Source organism: Taurulus bubalis (assembly GCF_910589615.1).
Source record: "Taurulus bubalis genome assembly, chromosome: 21".
NCBI classification, from domain to species: domain Eukaryota; kingdom Metazoa; phylum Chordata; class Actinopteri; order Perciformes; family Cottidae; genus Taurulus; species Taurulus bubalis.
In genome coordinates, this window is record NC_136609.1 from 14,061 (window position 1) to 37,477 (window position 23,417).

A 23,417-nucleotide genomic window follows, 5' to 3' on the forward strand; every position below is an offset into this window, starting at 1 on the left:
GCAGAGAGAGAGAGAGAGAGAGACATAGAGAGAGAGAGAGACAAAGAGGAGGAGGCTGACTCTCTCTTTCTTCGTGTGGGGGAGGGGGAGGATTAACCGGCTGATCTGCGACACGCGCTCACACGCACACACATTTCATATTAACACACACAACGACACGCGAGCACAGCTTCATCTGGATCAGCATCCTCTTCCTCATCCTCTTCCTCACCACCACCATCATCAGCGGCAGCAGCAGCAGCGGGGAGGACGAGAGACAAAGAGAGACAGACGGAGAGAGACAGAGAGGAGAGACAGACAGGAGAGAGAGACAGAGAGGAGAGAGACAGAGAGACAGAGAGACAGGCCTGCATCCCCTCCTCTGTGTTCATGTGATGGCGGACCACATGTTCCTGCGCGGTGCTGAGTGTGTGTTGTTGTAGGTGGGTGTGTTCAGTGTGTGTGTGTGTGTGTGTGTGTGTGTGTGTGTGTGTGTGTTCGGGGTGCGTGTGTGATGGGGAACGCAGAGAGCATGGAGAGCCAGCTGGCGGTGATCCGGTCCAGAGCCGCTCCGGTCCGGCTCCCGATGCCCGACCCAGCCGAGCTGGAGGAGAGATTCTCCATCGCACTGGTAGATATACACACACACACACACACACACACACACATACACATTATACACAAACACACATTATACACACACATAAATATACACACACTCACACACATTATACAGTGACACACACACACATTTTACATACACACACACACACACACACACACACACACACATTTTACATAGACACACACACACATTATAAATATACACACACACACATTATATACAAACACACGTTATATACACATACTCGCTGAGAATATGACATTTGATATGAATGATTAGGGTTAAATATAGATATAAATATAGATAGGAGGAGTTCAGGGAGGCCATGGAGAAGGACTTTCAGTTGGCCTCAAGGAAATTCTGGCAAACTATCCGACGGCTCAGGAAGGGAAAGCAGAGTCTACCCCAGGCTGTTCTCAGCGGGGGGGGGGGCTACTGACCCAGACGACGAGGGAGTCGGGCGGTGGAAAGAACACTTTGAGGAACTCCTAAACCCGTCCAACATGTCCCCTGGAGGGGGGGGCAGCTCATGAAGACTTGGGGGGGGTCACACCCATATCCCAGGCAGAGGTCACTAAGGTAGTCAAAAAGCTCCTTGGTGGTAAGGTGCCGGGGGGATGAGATCCACCCTGAGATGCTGAAGGTGCTCGACATTGTTACGCTGTCTTGGTTGACACACCTCTTCAATGTCTCATGGGGGCCGGGAACAGTGCCCGTGGACTGATGACCGGGGTGGTGGTTCCCATCTTCAAGAAGGGGGACCGGAGAGTGTGAACAATCAGGGTATCACACTACTCAGCCACCCAGGGAAAGCTTATGCCAGGGTGCTGAAAGGAACCTCAGATTCAAGAGGAACAGTGTGGATTCCATCCCGGTCGTAGAACACTGGACCAGCTCTTTACCCTCGTAATACTGGAGGGGTCCTGGGAGTTTGCATAACCAGTCTACATGTGCTGTGTAGACTTGGAGAAGGCTTTTGACTGGGTTCCTCTGGGGTTTTTGTGGGGGGTGCTGTGGGAGTATGGGGTGCCGGACCCGCTGCAACGGGCCATCCGGTCTCTGTATGCCTGCAGTAGGAGCTGTGTTCGTATCCTCGGTAATAAGTCAGACACGTTCCCGGTGGGTGTTGGCCTCCGCCAGGGCTGCCCTTTATCACCGGTCCTATTCGTGACCTTCATGGACAGGATATCTAGGCACAGACAGGGGGCGGAGAGGATCCGGTTCGGGAGTCTCAGGATCGCCTCACTACTGTTCGCAGATTATGTGGTCCTGTTTACCTCCTCGGACCGTGACCTCCAGCATTCACTGGGGCAGCCGCAGCCGAGTGTGAAACGGCGGGGATGAGAGTCAGAACCTCCACAGGGTTTACTGAAACTGGTTTGGACCATGGCCATAGTGCTCTGCAGGAAACCGGTGGATTGGATTTGGACAGAGTGCTACCCCAAGGGAAGGAGTTCAAGTATCTCTAGATCTTTTTCACGAGTGAGGGTAAGATGGAGCGGGAGATCGACAGGTGGATCGTTGCGGCTGCAGCAGTAAAACAGGCGCTGCACCGGACCGTCTTGGTGAAGAGGAGCTGAGCTGTAAGGAGAAGCTCTCAATTTACTGGTCGGTATACGTCCCAACCCTCACCTATGGTCACGAACTCTGGGTCTAGATCGAAAGAATGAGGTCTCAGATACAAGTGGCCAAAATGAGTTTCCTCCGTAGGGCTCAGCCTTAAAAATAGGGTAAGGAGATGAGTTTCCTCTGTAGGACTCAGCCTTAGAGGGGGGGTAAGGAGATGAGTTTCCTCTGTAGGGCTCAGCCTTAGAGATAGAGTAAGGAGATGAGTTTCCTCTGTAGGGCTCAGCCTTAGAGATAGAGTAAGGAGATGAGTTTCCTCCGCAGGGCTCAGCCTTAGCCTCAGAATGCCTCCTGGACGCCTCCCATTGGAGATTTTCCGGGCACGTCCAACTGGTAGGAAACCCCGGAGAAGACCCAGGACACGCTGGAGGGATTCTATCTCCCGGCTGACTGGGAACGCCTCGGGATCCCCCAGAATAAGCTGGAAAGTGTTGCGGGTGAGAGGGAAGCCTGGGTCAGTCTGCTGAACCTGCTGAGACCCGACCCAGGATAAGAGGGTGAAAATGGATGGAGATATATATATATATATATATATATATATATATATATATATATATATATATATATATATATATATATATATATATATATAAATATATATATATCAATATGGATATCAATATGGCTATAAATATAGATATGAATATAAATCATTGATACAAACTAAACTCATGATGAATTTCAGGTTCACACGGATTGCATGATTGTTCATGAACCTGGTCTGGGTTCTACTTCGGGTTCACTGAACCTGGTTTGGGTTCTAGTTCAGGTTTACTGAACCTGAACCTGGTTTGGGTTCTAGTTTGGGTTTACTAACCTGGTTTGGGTTCTAGTTTGGGTTTACTGAACCTGGTTTGGGTTCATCTCTGCTTTTTGTCTTTGAGATAAAATTCTGACCTACTTTGGCTTTTACTTTCTTTTTAAAATGTTCCAGAGGTGTTTCTTTACATTTGCTTTACTGGAGTTTTGGGAGCAGGGTTTTGGGAGCAGAGTTGTTGTGAGACGGGCAATTAGTCTCAGAAACAACTGATACAGGGCTGGTTTCTGGGCCCCGGTCCTGGGTTTTGGAGGGGTTGAAGAGTTTTAGAAGAGTTTGAAGGTTTTAGAGAATTTGGATTGGAGGCTGGATTTAAGGGGATTAAACAATTAGAGTACTTAATTTTGAATGTTAACTATGTTACAACAAATATTTGGTCAAATAGATGTTTTTACTTAAAATATATTATATTTCAGAATTCAATGAACCTGCCTCCTGACAAGGTGCGTCTGCTGCGGTCCTACGACAACGACAAGAAATGGGAGCTGATCTGTGATCAGGTGGGTGGTGTTCATAAAGTTCATGAGTCTGAATCTGCTCCTAGAACCAGGACTCTGTTGGGTCAAGGTCATAAAGTTTATTGAGGTCAAAGACTCTGAAGAAACACTAAGAGTATATTTATAAACTATTCATATAGTGTGTGTGTGTGTGTGTGTGTGTGTGTGTGTGTGTGTGTGTGTGTGTGTGTGTGTGAGATATGTAGGAGAGGTTTCAGGTGAAGAACCCTCCACACACCTACATCCAGAAGCTGAGAGGCTTCCTCGACCCAGCTGTCACACGCAAGGTGAGCTGGGACATGTAGTTTGTATTATTATTATCATCAATATAATTATTACATTATTTGACATTATTTAACTTTCAATGGCAGACAGAAGAGACTCCTACAGAAACATTTCATGGCTGATTATTGCTGTCTGTCTGTCTCTTATTAACCTGTTTGTCTCTCTGTCTGTCTGTCTGCAGAAGTTCAGAAGAAGAGTCCAGGAGTCGACTCAGATGCTCAGAGAACTCGAGATTTCTCTTCGTACAAACCACATCGGGTACATGTCTGTCTGACCACATGTCTGTCTCTCTGCAACTCTGTCGTCTGGAAATTACATTTATATTTAACTACTTAGTTACTGAATCTGTGAGGACACAAACATCTTCACACTGAATGACAGAAACAGAAGAAACAGACATTTAGAGAAGTTAGAACCTGAACCCTTTAGGGAGGAGTTAGAACCTGTAGCCTGCAGGGATGAGTTAACCCTAACCCTCTCGACAAAAAGCGGACAGGATTGTGTTTCATTGCACAAAATAAGCCCTCTTAGGTTGTTGCACATCACCCCTTAGGTTATATGAAGTCATTCTGACCCCAGATGAAATCTTTTGCTATCAAAATATGTTTTTTATTTATTAAATAGTCTGAAAATAATGAGGGTTGTTCGATACTATGCTCTTCATGATTATAATACATTTGAATGGTGGGTGATTTATTGAATGTAATAATGTCTGTAGTCCTCTGGGGTCAAAAAGACCCCGCAGCACAAAGTGGTGCAATGGGCAAACTTGTCACACCATATGCTTTCTAAAACATCTTTGATCTTGGATGTTTGATGTGTGGGTCAAGCAACGGTTATGACAATAACAATTACAACTACAAACAGGTCTTTTCTCACAGGTGTTGGGTCTTTCCCATTTTAGAGAGAGGCAGGCAGCACAATGAGGAGGCCGAAGCACTTTACTGCACAGGAGGCTTGTGAACTAACTTTGAACTCTGTTGTGGAAAAGAATGACCAGCAGGACAATGCTGAACATCATGAGGAGGAAGAATCAACTGATGAGGAGGATTCAGGATCAGAAGAGAAGGAAAATAAGGATGAGGTGATAGATCCAACATCCAGACCACATGCTACCACATCACCCGCTGCACAAATGAAAGACGGTATGAAGTAAAGGAGCATGATGAACATGGTGATGAGGTAGAATCTGAAGCTGAAATGGAAGAACTGTCAGAAGTGGAGGACTGCACTTATTATTATGAAGAGGAAGAATCAACTGATGTGGAAGAATCGGAAGAAGAGGACCCAGCTGCGATAGAAGAATGATTCCAATAAAAGGATGAAACATTGATCTTGTCTTCATCTCTCCCAGTGACGGAGAGAGCAGAGAGAGAGACAAGCCACCATGGACCAACCGCATGTTCAAGGTCTCGTATTGATGACATGAAGTCCTCTCTTGACCTGTTTCTGCCCACATCTATTGAAGAGGTGGTGCTGAACATGACAAACAAGGAGGGGCGAAGTGGAGCAAGATGGATCCAATGGACCTGCAGGCATATGTGGGTTGGTTGTTTCTCGCTGGCATGTACCAATCCAGTAAATTTCAATTCAGTTTATTTTATATAGCCCAAAATCACAAATAGAAATTTGCCTTGGAGGGCTTTACAATCTGTACACATAACATCCCTGGCTCGGGACCTCACATCGGATCAGGAAAAACTCCCCATAAAAAGATAGTAAAAATCATTTCACAGGGAAAAAAGGGAAGAAGCCTTCAGGAGAGCAACAGAGGAGGATCCCTCTCCCCGGATGGACAGAAGCAATAGATGTCATGTGACCAGAATGAATAACATAACAGAGTTACAGCACATTACATGAATATGACAGAAATGATTCATATAATGAGTAGTAGGCATGGACCAAGATCCAGATAACCACGATCCATGAAGCAGAAGGAGGTAGAGAGGAGGGGTATCAGCAGGGACATGGCAGGGGGTAGGAGACAGGAGACAGGAGGTAGAGAGGAGGGGTATCAGCAGGGCCGTCATGGCAGGGGGTAGGACCAGTTCCAGGCACATCCATGATCCATGGAAACTTGAGGCGAGGGAGCACAGAGGCCCCGGAAAAAAGTAGAGTTAGTAATGTGCATTTAAAGAGACAATAATTTATCCAGAAGGAGAGAAGGAGGAGAGGAGAGAGGAGAGAAAGAAGAAGATAAGAGGAGAAGAGGAGCTCAGTGTATCCTAAGATGTCCCCCAGCAGTCTAGGCCTATAGCAGCATATCTAGGGGCTGGACCAGGGCAAACCTGAGCCAGCCCTAACTATAAGACTGAGAAAGAAAGAAGCTACAGCTAGTTTATGGCATGCTGAGTGCTACCATGACACTCAAGACGATTCATATAATCTCAAGAGTGATTTGATTTGATGATAAAGACACAAGAGAAGGTCGCCATGCACGAGACAAACTTGCTCCCACTGGAGACGTTTGGGAAAAGTGGGTGTCCCTCCTGCCGTGGATGGACGATCCAGCACTGATGTGACTGTGGATGAGCAGCTGGTCCCCTTCATAGGTCGCAGTTCATTCAAACAGTATCCCGAGTAAACCAGGGAATAAAATGGGATAAAAAATATGGGCAGCATGCAGTGCCAGGTCCAGCTATGCATGGAACATGCAAGTATACACTGGACAACCTGCTGGTGCGCAGTCAGAAAACAATCAGGGCATCAAGTTGTCCTTGACATGAAGGTCTCTAGGGGAAAACGATCACCTGTGACAAATTATTTACTTCACACGCCCTCGGCCTGCAGCTGCTGAAAAGAAAGCTGTACATGGTGGGGACAGTACGGAGGACTGAGCTGAGCTTCCCCTGCGCTGGTGTCAAACACAGACCGGGCTCAGTTCTCATCCAAGTTTGCCTTCACAGAGACCCATGCTCTGGTGCCCCATCACCCCCAAAAACAGAGAGGTGTTCTTCTGATGATTGCCAGATTGGCTATGGAGATCCAGCAGTTCTGCTCAGCTCTACCTCTGCAGCAGCTGCCCCTCGCCCAGCTGCCCATCTGGCCCTTCACCCAAAAGGAGGAGGGGCTAATTCTGCCCTTGCAAGAGTGATCTCAAAACATGGAAAATGTGCCAAAAATGCAATGCATACATCTGCAAAGATCAGGCCATTACTACCTGCCTCGCATGCAACTAATGGCCCATTTAGATGTTTTTTGTTCTGAAAAGTCAGTTTTGAAAAGTCAAATGTTTTGGAAATGAATATTGACATTTTATGTCAGGTAATGAGTTGACTAAAAAGTTGAAACACAGATGTGGGTGATAATTTATACTTTATAAACTGCCAAACCAGACGGGGTCATTTTTTACCCCAGAGGACAAGAGGTGTGATTATTTGCTGCCATTAGAAACATTTTAATGATTTAAAAACAGCATCCACACTAAACTTTGACATGTACCACTCTGTAATAAGTCAAATAGTCAAAATAATATAAAGTCAAAATAATGAATTGCTTCATTTAATTTCTACTCAAAAACAGGGTATACTTTTTTATAAAAAAAGGTCTATTGGCCCTAAATTCCCAAACAAAAAGAAACAGATGTGGTAATGAGTTGGGCTGAAGTGAGACTAAACATGTAAAACAGAATTGATTGACAATTTATACTTTTTGCTTTGAATAACAGTCAAACCAGACGGGGTCATTTTTGACCCCAGAGGACAAAAGGTGTATGGCAAACGGGAGGACATTACGAGGGTTAAGCAAACTTAAACTATTTGAGTTGTAAAGACTCTGTTAAGGAGGGTTTTCTGCTCCTTTTCATGGACTCCAAGGTAGTAAATAAGTTTGTTTCTGACATAGCTTACAGTGGAGCACACTGTCTGTCTCACTCTGATGAACTGTCTGTCTATCTCTCTCTGATTATCTTTCTTGTCTCTCTCTCATACCAGTCTTTCTCTCTCTGATTAGCTCTCTCTCTCTCTCTCTCTCTCTCTCTCTGATGACCTGTCTGTCTCTCTGCAGGTGGGTCAGAGAGTTTCTGAATGAGGAGAATCGAGGTCTGGATGTTTTGGTCGAGTATTTGTCCTTTGCTCAGTATGCCGTCACGTGAGTCTGAACCAACCAAATAATACATCATTACATATCAATACGTTTATTTGAATTCTCACAGTTTGATATGTTTAAAATATCAATCCTTAGTGAACCCTCATGTTCAGATGTTGAACAAAGAGACTTCGGGTTGAGTGGATCGGCTGATACTCGTGTGGTTGTTTGTGTGTTCAGGTTCGATGGAGAGCAGTCGGAGGCCGGAGGGGAGGTCTCATCCATAGACTCCCCATGGAGTCGGTCCATAGAAGACCTCCATGGGGACTGCAGCCTCCCTTCCCCATCCTCATCTGTGCCGAGAGGAGCTCGACACTCCATCAGGTAGCACAAGTACCGCCCTGCTATCTGACCAGGGACCAGCTATAACAGAGATACACTCTAAACTGATGCTCTTGCGGTTGCAGCTCGGCGATGGTGACTCGATCCAACACGCTGCCGAGTCGCCGAACTCTGAAGAACTCACGACTCGTCTGTAAGAAAGACGACGTTCATGTTTGTGTCATGTGTCTGAGAGCCATCATGAATTACCAGGTAATGTACATGAAGTGCATGAAGTATAAGAAGTACATGAAGTACATCTGAGCCGTGATGAACTTCCTCTGTGTCCTCTTCCTCAGTACGGGTTCAACATGGTGATGGCTCATCCTCACGCTGTCAACGAGATCGCCCTCAGCCTCAACAACAGGAACCCCAGGTCAGTACGACAGGTACATAAAGAACCAACATGGTTCTGACTACGACAGGTACTCAAGGTCCGAACGAAGTTCTGACTACACATCAGTACTCAAAGTACTAACAAGGTTCTGACTACACACAGGTACATGAAGTACTAACGAGGTTCTGACTCCCCTCAGGTACATTTAGTACTAACGAGGTTCTGACTCCCCTCAGGTACACAAAGTACTAACGAGGTTCTGACTACACACAGGTACATGAAGTACTAACGAGGTTCTGACTCCCCTCAGGTACACAAAGTACTAACGAGGTTCTGACTACACACAGGTACATGAAGTACTAACGAGGTTCTGACTACACACAGGTACATGAAGTACTAACGAGGTTCTGACTCCCCTCAGGTACACAAAGTACTAACGAGGTTCTGACTACACACAGGTACATGAAGTACTAACGAGGTTCTGACTCCCCTCAGGTACACAAAGTACTAACGAGGTTCTGACTACACACAGGTACATGAAGTACTAACGAGGTTCTGACTCCCCTCAGGTACATGAAGTACTAACGAGGTTCTGACTCCCCTCAGGTACATGAAGTACTAACAAGGTTCTGACTCCCCTCAGGTACACAAAGTACTAACGAGGTTCTGACTATACTACTCACACTGGTACACAAAGTACTAACGAGGTTCTGACTACACACTGGTACACAAAGTACTAACGAGGTTCTGACAACACACTGGTGCACAAAGTACTAACGAGGTTCTGACTACACACAGGTACACAAAGTACTAACGAGGTTCTGACTACACACTGGTACACAAAGTACTAACGAGGTTCTGACTACACACAGGTACACAAAGTACTAACGAGGTTCTGACTACACACTGGTACACAAAGTACTAACGAGGTTCTGACTACACACAGGTACACAAAGTACTAACGAGGTTCTGACTACACACTGGTACACAAAGTACTAACGAGGTTCTGACTACACACAGGCACATAAAGCATCTCTACCGTTTGCTGGACTGTCCCTACACATGTATTTTTTTACTTTCTGCTGGTCTGTCCCTACACCTGTCTCACCACCTGTCTCTCCACCTCTCTTTTTTACTTTCTGCTGGTCTGTCTCTGTAGTAGTCTTTTGCTGGCCGGTCTTTTCACCTGTCTGTCTGCTGACCTGTCTCTCTCCCTTCCTTCATCAGGACGAAGGCTCTGGTGTTAGAGTTGTTGGCGGCGGTGTGTTTGGTCAGAGGAGGACATGAGATCATCCTGTCAGCCTTCGACAACTTCAAAACTGTAAACACACACGCACATACATACACATACATACACATACATACACATACATACACATACACAAACACAATGGCATATTCATTGATTGATTGATCTTTTCCAGGTTTGTTCGGAGTCGATGCGTTTTGAGAAGCTGATGGAACATTTTAAGAACGAAGACGACAACATCGACTTTTTGGTTAATATTCAGTTAAAGTTTCTTCAAGATGACCATGAATTTAACTTTAATTAAAGCTTACACCTAACATAACATCATAGTTAAATGAACATAATAATAATAACATTATAGTTAAATAAACACCAATAATAACATAACGTTGTTGTTAATAAACACTGTAAAAATAACATTACATTATTGTTAAATACACACTATAATAATAACATAACATTATTGTTAAATAAACACTATAATAATAACATAACATTATTGTTAAATAAACACTATAATAATCAAAATATTTTTTAAACATTATATTTACTTTGATTAACCTTTAATTGACTTAGCTGAGCATAACTCGGATCCCGTCAGCAAGTGAGTAACTTGTTGTTGTTGTCGTCGTCGTCAGGTGGCCTGCATGCAGTTCATTAACATCGTGGTTCACTCGGTGGAGGACATGAACTTCAGAGTACATCTACAGTACGACTTCACAAAGCTGAACCTGGACGAGCACCTGGAGGTAATGCTCTCAGCCAATCACACGAGGGCTGATGATTAACAAGCCCGTCTGTGTGTTAACCTGTCTCTCTGCCGTCTCACCAGAAGCTGAAGCACACAGAAAGCGACAGGCTCCAGGTTCAGATTCAGGCGTACCTCGACAACGTGTTCGACGTCGGGACACTGCTCGAGGACGCCGAGACCAAAACCGCTGCTCTGGAGCGGGTGGAGGAGCTGGAGGAGAGCATCAGCACAGTAAGTCAGACAGGTGGAGAGACAGACTCCAGGTGGAGTATCAATCTGTCTCTCAGACTTTGGAGCGTCTGCTGGTCATAGAGAATGAAGCAATGAAAAACAGATAGACAGGTGTGATCTAACCTCTCTCTCTCTCTCTCTCTCTCTCTCTCTCTCTCTCTGTCCTCAGATGTCGGAGCGTCTGCTGGACGTGGAGAACGAAGCGATGCTGAAGATTGTTGAACTGGAGAAGCAGCTAATGCAAACCAACAAGGAGCTGGACCACGTTCGGGTCAGTGCTGTTACCATGAAAACCACACAAACACTTGATCACCATGAAGTGACGCCTGCTCATTAAACTTCACGCCTGCTCCTTAACCTTCACGCCTGCTCCTTAAACTTCACGCCTGCTCCTTAACCTTCATGCCTGCTCCTTAAACTTCACGCCTGCTCCTTAACCTTCACGCCTGCTCCTTAACCTTCACGCCTGCTCCTTAAACTTTACGCCTGCTCCTTAAACTTCACGCCTGCTCCTTAACCTTCATGCCTGCTCCTTAAACTTTACGCCTGCTCCTTAAACTTCACGCCTGCTTCTTAAACTTTACGCCTGATCCTTAAACTTCACGCCTGCTCCTTAAACTATACGCCTGCTCCTTAAACTTCACACTTGTTCCTTTAACTCAGTGGTTCTCAAACTGTGGGGCGCGACCCTCTAGTGGGGAGCGGAGGTATTACAGGTGGGGCGCGGGGGGTGATGCAGTTTTTTTTAATATATCAAATTAAAAATATATATATATATTTTTTTGTATGTAATCCTTTATTAATATCACAGTGGGGAAATTATTCTCTGCATGTTACATCCTTAGTAATGAAGGAGCAGTGAGCTGTTGATCTTGCTCAAGGACACTTCAACATGAAACTATGGGGATGAACCGCTACCTTGTGGTTTCAGGACGAACTCTCTACATGAACATGATACCTTCACATAGTGCAAAAGTACAAAGTAACACGGACATAAAACCTCATTAATAAATACATGAAGAAATGCTGTACTTTTGTGCAAATGTTTACGTTACTCCGTAAACCGGTTACGCTGCTCATCACGACTCGACGATTCTTGGTGTTTTGCTAAAAGCCTCCGTGAGATCTCTGTGAGGTCTTTTCTGCTCTTGTCTCTGAAAACAGAAAACAGATCTCAGCTCAACATTGAGCATTAATTGAGAGCCGTATCAAATCTACCATCTCATTTAAAAAATATGTGTTGAGGAAAGCAGCTCACTGCTGCACTGATACTGATACAACCTGATGCTCACACATCTCACTCATTTTGTTCTCACAGGTTGAACGTTATTGTTATTATCTTGAAAATATATTCAGTGCAAAACAGGTTATTTTGAGCCACAATAAGTATTTTTTTGCCAAATATTAGTTATTTTTGGCAGAGATAGAACTTTATTTGCATTGTTCTAACAAAGTTGTTGCACATGTTATTAGTTTTTGTCTGATGGAGCGATCTGGTTTACTAAAGGGATTTACATTTTCTTTATTGTATTATTTGAAAAAGCACAGAGGGAGGAGTCACAAAAAGTTTGACCATTTTGTTACAATTTTGTTGGGGCGGTGTGGCGTGAACATTGTTCTTCCTCCAAAGTGGGGCCCAACAGAAAAAGTTTGAGAACCACTGCTTTAACTTCACACCTGCTCCTTAAACTCTGTTCTTAGCAAACAACCCTCCTCCTTCTCACCTGTGCAGGAGTTGTCTGCCAGCACCAACACTCAGGTGCACACCTTGCGGCGGATCGTTCGGGAGAAGGACCAGACGATCCGGCGTCAGAGTCGTCTGGAGCGACAGGCTCAGGAGGCCCAGCAGGCCGGAGGACCCGGAGCTCCTCAGCCCCAGAGAGGAGAGGGAGACGGAGGAGTTGGTGACTGTGCCTCCCCCTCACCTCCACCGTGTCCTAACCTGTCCCCCAGGTGAGAGACGTCCCCGTTTACTCCACTGTCAGACACAAGCTGCTATACTTCTCTCCAATAACATATATGACTACTGGATTCGTATGTTCATAAAAACGTACGCAGGAATACATTATCAATGAAAAGGCCCAAGAACAGAACCCCGAGGAACCTCACCCCCATAATTACTGATGAATAATAATGAATAATTAATTACGCTAATTTGCTCTGCTGGATGTTACAATACAAAAACATGTCAGATAATCAATGACTGATGATTGTTGTTGATTGATTACCGTATTGATTTTGTCAGTCCTGAGACGGTAGCCTATCACAGCATGGGACCAGTGATGGGTGGAGCTCCAGGGATGCCGGTCCCACCCCCTCCACCTCCTCCGCCACCAATGCCAGGCACAGGTGAGTTTCAGCTCCACTCATCACAATGCTTATTTAGATGTGCAATCATAAACTGCAGCACAGTGAGCTGCAGGTCCCACTGTCATAAAATAAATCAAATACCAAGTAATACAAGTACTCCCAGATGACATCACAGAAGGATAAACGATCAGAACAACACGAAGCAGTAACAAAATGATTCTTCTCTTTGTGTTTCAAGTGTCCAATGGGTCGTACCCTGCACCTCCCCCGCCTGCTCCTCCCCCTCCCCCTCCTCCTCCTCCATGTCGGAGCAGCGAGCTCTCCTCCTCCGTCCCCATGCCCCCTCCTCCTCCTCCCGTGGCCCCCCCTCTCCCGGGTTCGGGTGGGTCGCCCACGGTCATCTTTAACTCTGGACTTGCAGGTGAGACTGAACAAGAGGGTTTAAATGAGCATTTACAGACTCACGGGGAGTCTGTACATAAAGTATTTTATTATATAATAAAAATGGTTTCATGCTCTATTGACAAGAACAAATACCTGACAATTTTGACCGTTTCATGCTTGAAATCGAGGAACTGTCACATGACATGAATTATTCCACTTATTTTGATATGCCAACATATTTCTGACATCTCTCTATTTGGACGTCCAGATTCAGTTACTACTGAAGTCACCACTGCTGTTGATCTGAGTCACAGGTGTTTGGTTTCACTTTCCAGTTATTAACAGTGAATCCACACCTGCCAGCCAATCCCAGTACAGAAATCTCAGTTGTTATGGTAAATGTGCAATTTAAGTTTCACTCCACTAACATGTCTTTTCTCTCGCTTTGCTGACAGAGGGTCCTCTCAAGTTATTCTGTACGTTTACTTACAATCTTACATTTTACCACCATCCTCTAAAGTGATGTCATCCTCGATAACCCCCCATCCTTCACCATCCTTCCATCACCCTTCACCAGAAACACAGAGCCCCGCACAGCCTCTTGGCCGGTTTCCTCTCATTAACGTCAGACGTTGAATCTCATTTGTGGACCTCTTTAACTTGCGTTCAGATTGAAGATGAAGCACATTTCGGACACAGCATAATTGCATTAAAATCAAAACCAAGATGAGAGTTCAATTGTGCTCCCACCTGATTTTAGCATTCGGGTCAAGTTAAAGGAGAGTCTCAGGGTTAAAGGTATCAGTGTGGTATATTCAGTCTGCTGTCTGATAGTCACAGATAACGTCTGTACAGTTGCTACTTTGTTTGTTGGAGGTGAATAAACAAACTGAACAAACATTCCAGACTAAAGAGGAATTGGACTTCACATTCAGTCCGAACACATCGTAGACCTTCATCCTTCTCACAGTAAATCTCATGTGGAGCAGACTACCTGTCTCCCTGCTCACCTGTCTGTCTCCATGCTGTACAGCGGTGAAGATAAAGAAGCCGATCCAGACCAAGTTTAGGATGCCGGTGTTGAACTGGGTGGCCCTGAAGCCAAGTCAGATCAACGGGACTGTTTTCAATGACATCGACGATGAGGCCATCCTGCAGGTAATACGACAATTAAATTTAAGCATTCGGGTCATTTAGTTTATTATTTATAAATAAACTTGAGATGAGAGAAGAGACCAGGGCCATGTTTCTCGTACCTGGTTTACTGAGTTAGCGGGCTAGCACCGGACAAAAAGGGCAGCTCACTTCCTCATTGATGAAGGAGCGATATTAGTTATATTAGTTTTATAGGGAGAGTTCTTCCAGATCGCCAGGATCCATCCTTTACATCATCATGACTTCCTATACGCGGCGATATAGATTTTATTTAGAGAGCTTCTCGAGCCGCGGACATTGATCACTACAGGCGCAGCTGATCGTCTCAGACACAGACTGTCAGCCGCTGCATGCCGCTGTTCTTAAGTTTATTTAGCTCTTAAGAAACTTATGGATGTGTTGAAGCGTTCATAATTATATGACAGTGTTATTAGTACACCATACATATCATTATTGTAGAACATGATTAAGGTGGACTCATGATAAGAATAAATAGAATCACATACACATTTTTTCACTGCTTCAATTGATTGAATTTCTGATTATGAATAATACATACATACTGATCCGTCCATACACATATTCAAACTCCTAGTTATATAGTAATCTACACATACATGTGTATATATATATATACATATATTGTACATGATACATAAGTGCATACAGTACATATATCCTCATAAGTATATATTTATTCGTATATATAATCTGATTGATTTGGGTGATGAAGCACTTCAAATTTGCCGATACATTTTCCCAACACTGACACATTTAACTTGTCTGATATATTTGGACGCTTATGTCTCTCAGCGGGGGCGGAGTTAAGCTGCGTTCACGGCAACCTGTGAATAACTACGGTCTTAACTTCCTCATATGCCTTCATGATCATCTCCTGCTTCTCATTAGAGAAATAAAAAGAGGTTCCTCTGAGTTTATTGTCCATTGTACTGTTAGAACATCGTGGTGTCAGTGCTCCATTATTATCCTTCTGAAGAGGAGCGGCGCATTTATCCAGATGACTGACGTCTGGCTAGAATGAACGAGACGTTTCAGCGGATCAGCCGTGAAGAAACCCAGATAGCCTGATGTCAATAATCTCGCTAATTTAAGATGAGATTAGGACATTTGCTTGACTTTGTTTAGCCAGGTACGAGAAACAGGGCCCAGCTGTTGAAAGGTGATCAAAACGTGGGTGTCTTTATCTGTTGTGTCTCTCTCTCTCTCTCTGTCTCTCTCTCTCTCAGGACCTGAATGTGGAGGAGTTTGAGGAGCTGTTTAAGACGAAGGCTCAGGGTCCAGCAGTGGACTTGACTCTGTCCAGACAGAAACTTCCTCAAAAAGCTCCATCCAAAGTGTCTCTCCTGGAGGCCAACAGATCCAAGAACCTGGCTATCACTCTAAGGAAGGCCGGCCAGGGACCAGAGGTCACTTGTCGCGCCATCCACACGTGAGTCCAACAGTAACAATAACACAGGTGTAACTACCGAGAGTACAAGTAATTATAACACAAGTGAGCCAAACCTAACCAGTAACATAAGTAGGATAGAGTTTGCCAGTAACACGAGTAAAACCAACTCTACCAAAACCAGTAACACGAGTAAAACCAACTCTACCAACACCAGTAACACGAGTAAAACCAACTCTACCATACCAGTAACACGAGTAAAACCAACTCTACCACTACCAGTAACACGAGTAAAAACAACTCTACCACTACCAGTAACTCGAGTAAAACCAACTTGTCCAATACCAGTAACCAATGTTCTGATTGGCTCCCTGAGAAATCCATCCAGCAGTATTGGTAACAGTGGATGTTCTGTTCTTCAACTGTTTCTGCAGGTTTGACCTCCGAACCGTTCGGGTGGACTTCGTGGAGTGTCTGATGCGTTTCCTGCCGACTGAGGCTGAGGTGAAGCTTCTACGGCAATACGAGAGGGACAGAAAACCTCTGGAGGCTCTGAGTGATGAAGATCGATTCATGATGCAGTTCAGTCGCATCGAACGACTCAATCAGCGCATGTCCATCATGACCTTCATGGGCAACTTCACAGACAACGTTCAGATGTTAACGCCGGTAAGACAGACAGGTAGAGACAGACGGGTAGAGACGGACGGGGTTATGATCATGACTTCCTGTACAAGCTCACATCATCATGGGTAGAGGCAGACTGGTAGAGACAGACGGGTAGAGACAGACGGGTAGAGGTAAACGGGTAGAGACAGATGGGTAGAGGCAGACGGGTAGAGGCAGACGGGTAGAGGCAGACGGGTAGAGGCAGACGGTTAGAGACAGATGGGTAGAGGTAGACGGGTAGAGGCAGACGGGTAGAGGCAGACGGGTAGAGGTAGACGGGTAGAGGCAGACGGGTAGAGGCAGACGGGTAGAGGTAGACGGGTAGAGACAGACGGGTAGAGGCAGACGGGTAGAGGTAGACGGGTAGAGGTAGACGGGTAGAGGTAGACGGGTAGAGACAGACGGGTAGAGGCAGACGGGTAGAGGTAGACGGGTAGAGGTAGACGGGTAGAGGTAGACGGGTAGAGGCAGACGGGTAGAGGTAGACGGGTAGAGGTAGACGGGTAGAGACAGACGGGTAGAGACAGACGGGTAGAGACAGACGGGTAGAGGTAGACTGGTAGAGACAGATGGGTAGAGACAGACGGGTAGAGACAGACGGGTAGAGGCAGACGGGTAGAGGTAAACGGGTAGAGACAGATGGGTAGAGGCAGACGGGTAGAGGTAGACGGGTAGAGGCAGACGGGTAGAGGCAGACGGGTAGAGGCAGACGGGTAGAGGTAAACGGGTAGAGGCAGACGGGTAGAGGCAGACGGGTAGAGGTAAACGGGTAGAGACAGACGGGTAGAGACAGACGGGTAGAGACAGACGGGTAGAGACAGACGGGTAGAGGTAAACGGGTAGAGGTAAACGGGTAGAGGCAGACGGGTAGAGGCAGACGGGTAGAGGCAGACGGGTAGAGGCAGACGGGTAGAGGTAAACGGGTAGAGGTAGACTGGTAGAGACAGACGGGTAGAGGCAGACGGGTAGAGGCAGACGGGTAGAGGTAGACGGGTAGAGGTAGACTGGTAGAGGTAGACTGGTAGAGACAGACGGGTAGAGGCAGACGGGTAGAGGCAGACGGGTCGAGGCAGACGGGTCGAGGCAGACGGGTAGAGACAGACGGGTCGAGGCAGACGGGTTGAGGCAGACGGGTCGAGGCAGACGGGTAGAGGCAGACGGGTAGAGACAGACGGGTAGAGACAGACGGGTAGAGACAGACGGGTAGAGGCAGACGGGTAGAGGCAGACGGGTAGAGACAGACGGTAGAGACAGACGGGTAGAGACAGACGGTAGAGACAGACGGGTAGAGACAGACGGGTAGAGGCAGACGGGTAGAGGCAGACGGGTAGAGACAGACGGTAGAGGCAGACGGGTAGAGACAGACGGGTAGAGGCAGACGGGTAGAGGCAGACGGGTAGAGGCAGACGGGTAGAGACAGACGGGTAGAGGCAGACGGGTAGAGGCAGACGGGTAGAGACAGACGGGTAGAGGCAGACGGGTAGAGGCAGACGGGTAGAGACAGACGGTAGAGACAGACGGGTAGAGACAGACGGGTAGAGGCAGACGGGTAGAGGCAGACGGGTAGAGACAGACGGTAGAGGCAGACGGGTAGAGACAGACGGGTAGAGACAGACGGGTAGAGGCAGACGGGTAGAGGCAGATGGGTAGAGGCAGACGGGTAGAGGCAGACGGGTAGAGACAGACTAATAACCTGTTTGACTGCTTTGTTTCCTCTCAGCAACTCCACGCCATGATCGCTGCTTCAGTTTCTATAAAGTCGTCACAGAAGCTCAAGAAGATCCTGGAGGTCAGTCTGTTCATACAGTTGATAAGGGGTTAACCCTAACCATGTTAACCATGTTATCCATGGTTAGAGACAGACAGGTCATGTTAATCATGGTTAACCCCTAACCATGTTGATATGTATGTAATGAAACTACACCTGCTTCTGTTCTGTAGATCATCTTGGCTCTGGGGAACTACATGAACAGTAGCAGGAGAGGAGCTGTTTATGGATTCAAACTGCAGAGTTTAGACCTGGTAACACACACACACACACACCTACACACACACACACACACACACACACACACACACACACACACACACACAGACAGACAGACATGTCAGGGCCCTATTCTTCGTACCTGGTTTACTGAGTTAGCTGGATAATTGTCAGGATAAGATGACATAGGTCAGGCTTTTCGGTTCTTCGAAGCAAGTTTAGAAAAATCACTATAGCAACACATGGAAATCCCTTAACCTGCTCCAGAGCAGTTTTACTGAAATTCACTGGATAAGCTGGCCACTCCCTCCGGACAAAAAAGGCAGCTCCCTTCCTCATTGATGAAGGATATCAAGGAATTATATTAGTTTTATAGGGAGAGAGTTCTTCCAGATCGCCACATCATCATGACTTCCTGTATGAGCTCACATCATCATGACTTCCTGTATGAGCTCACATCATCATCATGACTTCCTGTATGAGCTCACATCATCATGATGACTTCCTGTACGAGCTCACATCATCTTCATGACTTCCTGTACGAGCTCACATCATCATGATGACTTCCTGTACGAGCTCACATCATCATGACTTCCTGTATGAGCTCACATCATGATGATGACTTCCTGTACAAGCTCACATCATCATGACTTCCTGTACGAGCTCACATCATCATGACTTCCTGTATGAGCTCACATCATCATGACTTCCTGTATGAGCTCACATCATCATGACTTCCTGTATGAGCTCACATCATCATCATGACTTCCTGTATGAGCTCACATCATCATCATGACTTCCTGTATGAGCTCACATCATCATCATGACTTCCTGTATGAGCTCACATCATCATGACTTCCTGTATGAGCTCACATCATCATGACTTCCTGTACGAGCGCTATAGATTCTGCCGAGACCTCCTTGAGTCGTACATTAAACACCACAGGCGCAGTAGAGCATCGCTCGTCTCACATAATGTATGCAGACTGGATCACACAGTGTCTCACAGACTTCATCACCGTCCTTAGGTTTTTTCTGCGGTGCGGAGAACATCGGGAAAGCCGCTGCATGCCGTGCTGTTCGTAGCGTTTATTTAGCGCTTAAGAAACTTATGGATGTGTTAAGGCACTCATAATTATATGACAGTGTTATTAGTACACCATACATATCATTATTGTAGAAAATTATTAAGATACTCATCCGCCCATACACATATTCAAACTCCTAGTTATATGGTAATCTACACATACATGTATATATGCATACAGTACATATATCCTCATAAGTATATATTAATTCACCAGCAGGCACATTTAAATATATATAATCAGATTGATTTTGGTGATGAGGCACTTAAAATTAGCCGATACATTTAACTTGATATTTTGCAATGCTTATGTGACTCTAGCCCGACCAGCGGGGGCGGCGTTATGCTGCATTCACAAACAGGAAGTGTTGCGAATATTCACTACGCTTTGGATGTGAACGCAGCATTCGACTTTGCCATGATTATGGTTTTAAATTCATCATATGTAGTCGTGATCATCTCCTGCTCCTCCACGGAGAGAAGAGACGCTCTTTCTCTGAGTTTATTGTAGCCATTGTAGCGTTTAAAAGATCATGGAATCTGTGTTCGACACCTCCCCCTTCTGAAGAGGAGCGCACACGCGCAATTATACAGATGACTGACGTCTGGTTAGAATGAACGAGACTGTTTGAGGGCGGGTCAACCTTTGAAGAACCGGGAAAGCCTGACGTCAATCATCTCGCTAATTTAAACTGGATAATAGGACATTTGATCGACTTTGTTGAACCACGTACGAAAAATACGCCCCTGGTGTATCAAGAAAACATGGATACAGTGATCAAACATAGCAGCACATTCATTTTCTTTAGTTATGAGGTTTATATACAAGGACAATTCAGTTATGTTTCTATATGAGGAAAATACATTATGTTTATATACGAGTACAATATGTTATGTTTATATACAAGGACAATACGTTATAATTATATACGAGTACAATACATTGTGTTTATATACAAGGACAATACGTTATGTTTATATACAAGGACAATATGTGAGGTTTATTTACAAGGACAATACGTGAGGTTTATATACAAGGACAATATGTTATGTTTATATACAAGGACAATACGTGAGGTTTATATACAAGCATATTCGTTATAAAGTGTGTGTTTGTGTTTCAGCTCCTGGACACAAAGTCAACAGACAGGAAACAGACGTTGCTTCATTACATCGGCAATGTTGTGAGAGAGAAATATCCTTCAAAATGTCTGTTTTACAATGAGCTTCACTATGTGGACAAGGCGGCTGCAGGTGAGTCTGTCAGCCAATCAGAGCGCCGCAAGACAGACTGTGTGTCCTCACCTGTGTGTCCTCACCTGTGTGTCCTCACCTGTGTGTAGTGAGTCTGGAGAACGTGCTGTGTGATGTGAAGGAGCTGCAGCGCGGCATGGAGCTCACCTGGAGAGAGTTCAGTGTTCAACACAATGCCTTGCTAAAAGACTTCATCAGCAGGCACGAGTCACGACTCGGCAAACTGCAGGAGGACGCACGCATCGCTCAGGTGAGAACTCACACACACACACACACACACACACACACACACACACACACACACACACACACACACACACACAGACAGACAGACAGACAGACAGAGACACACATATGGAGACAGACACACACAGAGACATAGACACACATATGGAGACAGACACACACAGAGACATAGACACACATATGGAGACAGACACACACACAGAGACATAGACACACATATGGAGACAGACACACACAGAGACATAGACACACACACGGAGACAGACACAAACATACACACAGACAGACACACACAACAAGTTGTTATGATGGATGACCAAAACCATAAACAATAATACATACTTAAAATTTCTATGATGCTGATGCCATCCATGTTACAGTGCAGCAGAAAGACGTGCCTTCTGTAAATGTCATAACCGTTTTAGTCACATAACAAACATCAGAAATACGAAGTGTGTTTAGTTAGTAATCAATAATGCTGCTGTTGGAAAATTCATGGATGCAACTGCACTGTAAAACCGAATGCCTTCATTTTGTTTGGATTCACTTTAGGATGCATTTGAAGACGTGGTGAAATTTTTCGGAGAGAGCTCCAAGACAATGCCACCATCTGTTTTCTTCCCCATCTTCGTTCGGTTCATTAAGGCGTATAGGGTGAGTAACCGACAAATCTCAAGCCCCGCCTCCTACACAGGGGCGACGCTTGAGATGTGTCATGTTGCATGAGAATTGTCTGAAACAATCTAGTCTTAAGGAGGCGGGGCCTAAACCAACAAACAGCTCAATACAAAACAGGGTTGTTGTGTCTTCAATGTGTGTGTTTCTGCATATGTGTGTGTTTAGCTGGCAGACGAGGAAAACGAGCAAAAGAGGCGTCAAGAACAAATGTTACAGGAGAAACTGGAGCAGGAGGAGCAGCAGGAGGAAGAGCAGACCAAGGTGAGACTGTGACCTCTGAACTGTCACACAAATGGAACTGCTGCCGAGTCCCGACTTTCTGTAGATCAGAAGTGGAGAAAAAATCTAAACAATCACTGAAAGGGACTCTCGACGTGACGCGACGCGAGACTCGACGTGACTCGATGCAACTCTTGACGCGAGACTATCTAAACAATCACTGAAAGGGACTCTCGACTCGAAGTGACTCTCGATGCAACGTGGCTCGACGTGGCTCGACGTGACTCGACGTGACTCGACGTGACGTGACTCGACGTGACTCGACGTGACTCGACGTGACTCGACGTGGCTCGACGTGACTCGACGTGGCTCGACGTGGCTCAACGTGACGTGACTCGACGTGACTCGACGTGGCTCGACGTGACTCGACGTGGCTCGACGTGACGTGGCTCGACGTGGCTCGACGTGACTCGACGTGGCTCGACGTGACTCGACGTGGCTCGACGTGACTCGACGTGACTCGACGTGGCTCGACGTGGCTCGACGTGACTCGACGTGACTCGACGTGACGTGACTCGACGTGACGTGACTCGACGTGACTCGACGTGACTCGACGTGGCTCGACGTGGCTCGACGTGACGTGGCTCGACGTGACTCGACGTGACTCGACGTGACGTGACTCGACGTGACTCGACGTGGCGTGGCTCGACGTGGCTCGACGTGACTCGACGTGGCTCGACGTGACTCGACGTGGCTCGACGTGACTCGACGTGGCTCGACGTGACTCGACGTGGCTCGACGTGACTCGACGTGGCTCGACGTGGCTCGACGTGACTCGACGTGGCTCGACGTGATTCGACGTGGCGGCTTTCATATGTGTTCGTATGCCCTCTAAAAGCCGAACCCTTCTCCCCAGTCTCCCTCCCACAGAGGGAAGCGGCAGCAGCAGGAGCTTTTCACGGAGCTCAGACGACGACAAGGAAAAGACAGTCGCCATGTTTACGAAGGGAAGGATGGAGCCATAGAGGACATCATCACAGGTAAACACATCACAGGTGAACAGTCAGGGTTAGACCTCTTTTTCTGTCTGACGTCTGATTGGCTGTTTTGTTTTTCCTCACCTGCAGCCCTGAAAGCCGTCCCCTTCACAGCCCGGTCAGCCAAACGCAGCTCTCGCTTCTTCTGTGACCCCGCCCACTCTGAAGAGCACTACTGA

At 46.1% G+C, this 23,417-nt stretch overlaps 1 protein-coding gene across 1 annotated transcript; it reads left to right on the plus strand.

Annotated features, from left to right (window-relative positions):
- Positions 1–493: 493 nt before the first annotated feature.
- Positions 494–23,417, plus strand: fmnl2b (formin-like 2b; the record flags this gene model as incomplete). Its single annotated transcript, XM_079236680.1, has 28 exons — positions 494–610; positions 3,464–3,547; positions 3,751–3,831; positions 4,011–4,087; positions 7,835–7,918; positions 8,096–8,239; positions 8,323–8,449; positions 8,536–8,612; positions 9,801–9,894; positions 9,998–10,072; positions 10,461–10,571; positions 10,655–10,804; positions 10,974–11,075; positions 12,537–12,757; positions 13,050–13,153; positions 13,353–13,535; positions 13,954–13,974; positions 14,532–14,656; positions 15,901–16,103; positions 16,496–16,730; positions 18,451–18,519; positions 18,672–18,752; positions 20,929–21,058; positions 21,148–21,308; positions 21,857–21,958; positions 22,148–22,243; positions 23,118–23,241; positions 23,329–23,417. The coding sequence occupies 28 exons, from the start codon at positions 494–496 to the stop codon at positions 23,415–23,417; spliced, it is 3,267 nt and encodes a 1,088-aa protein (XP_079092806.1).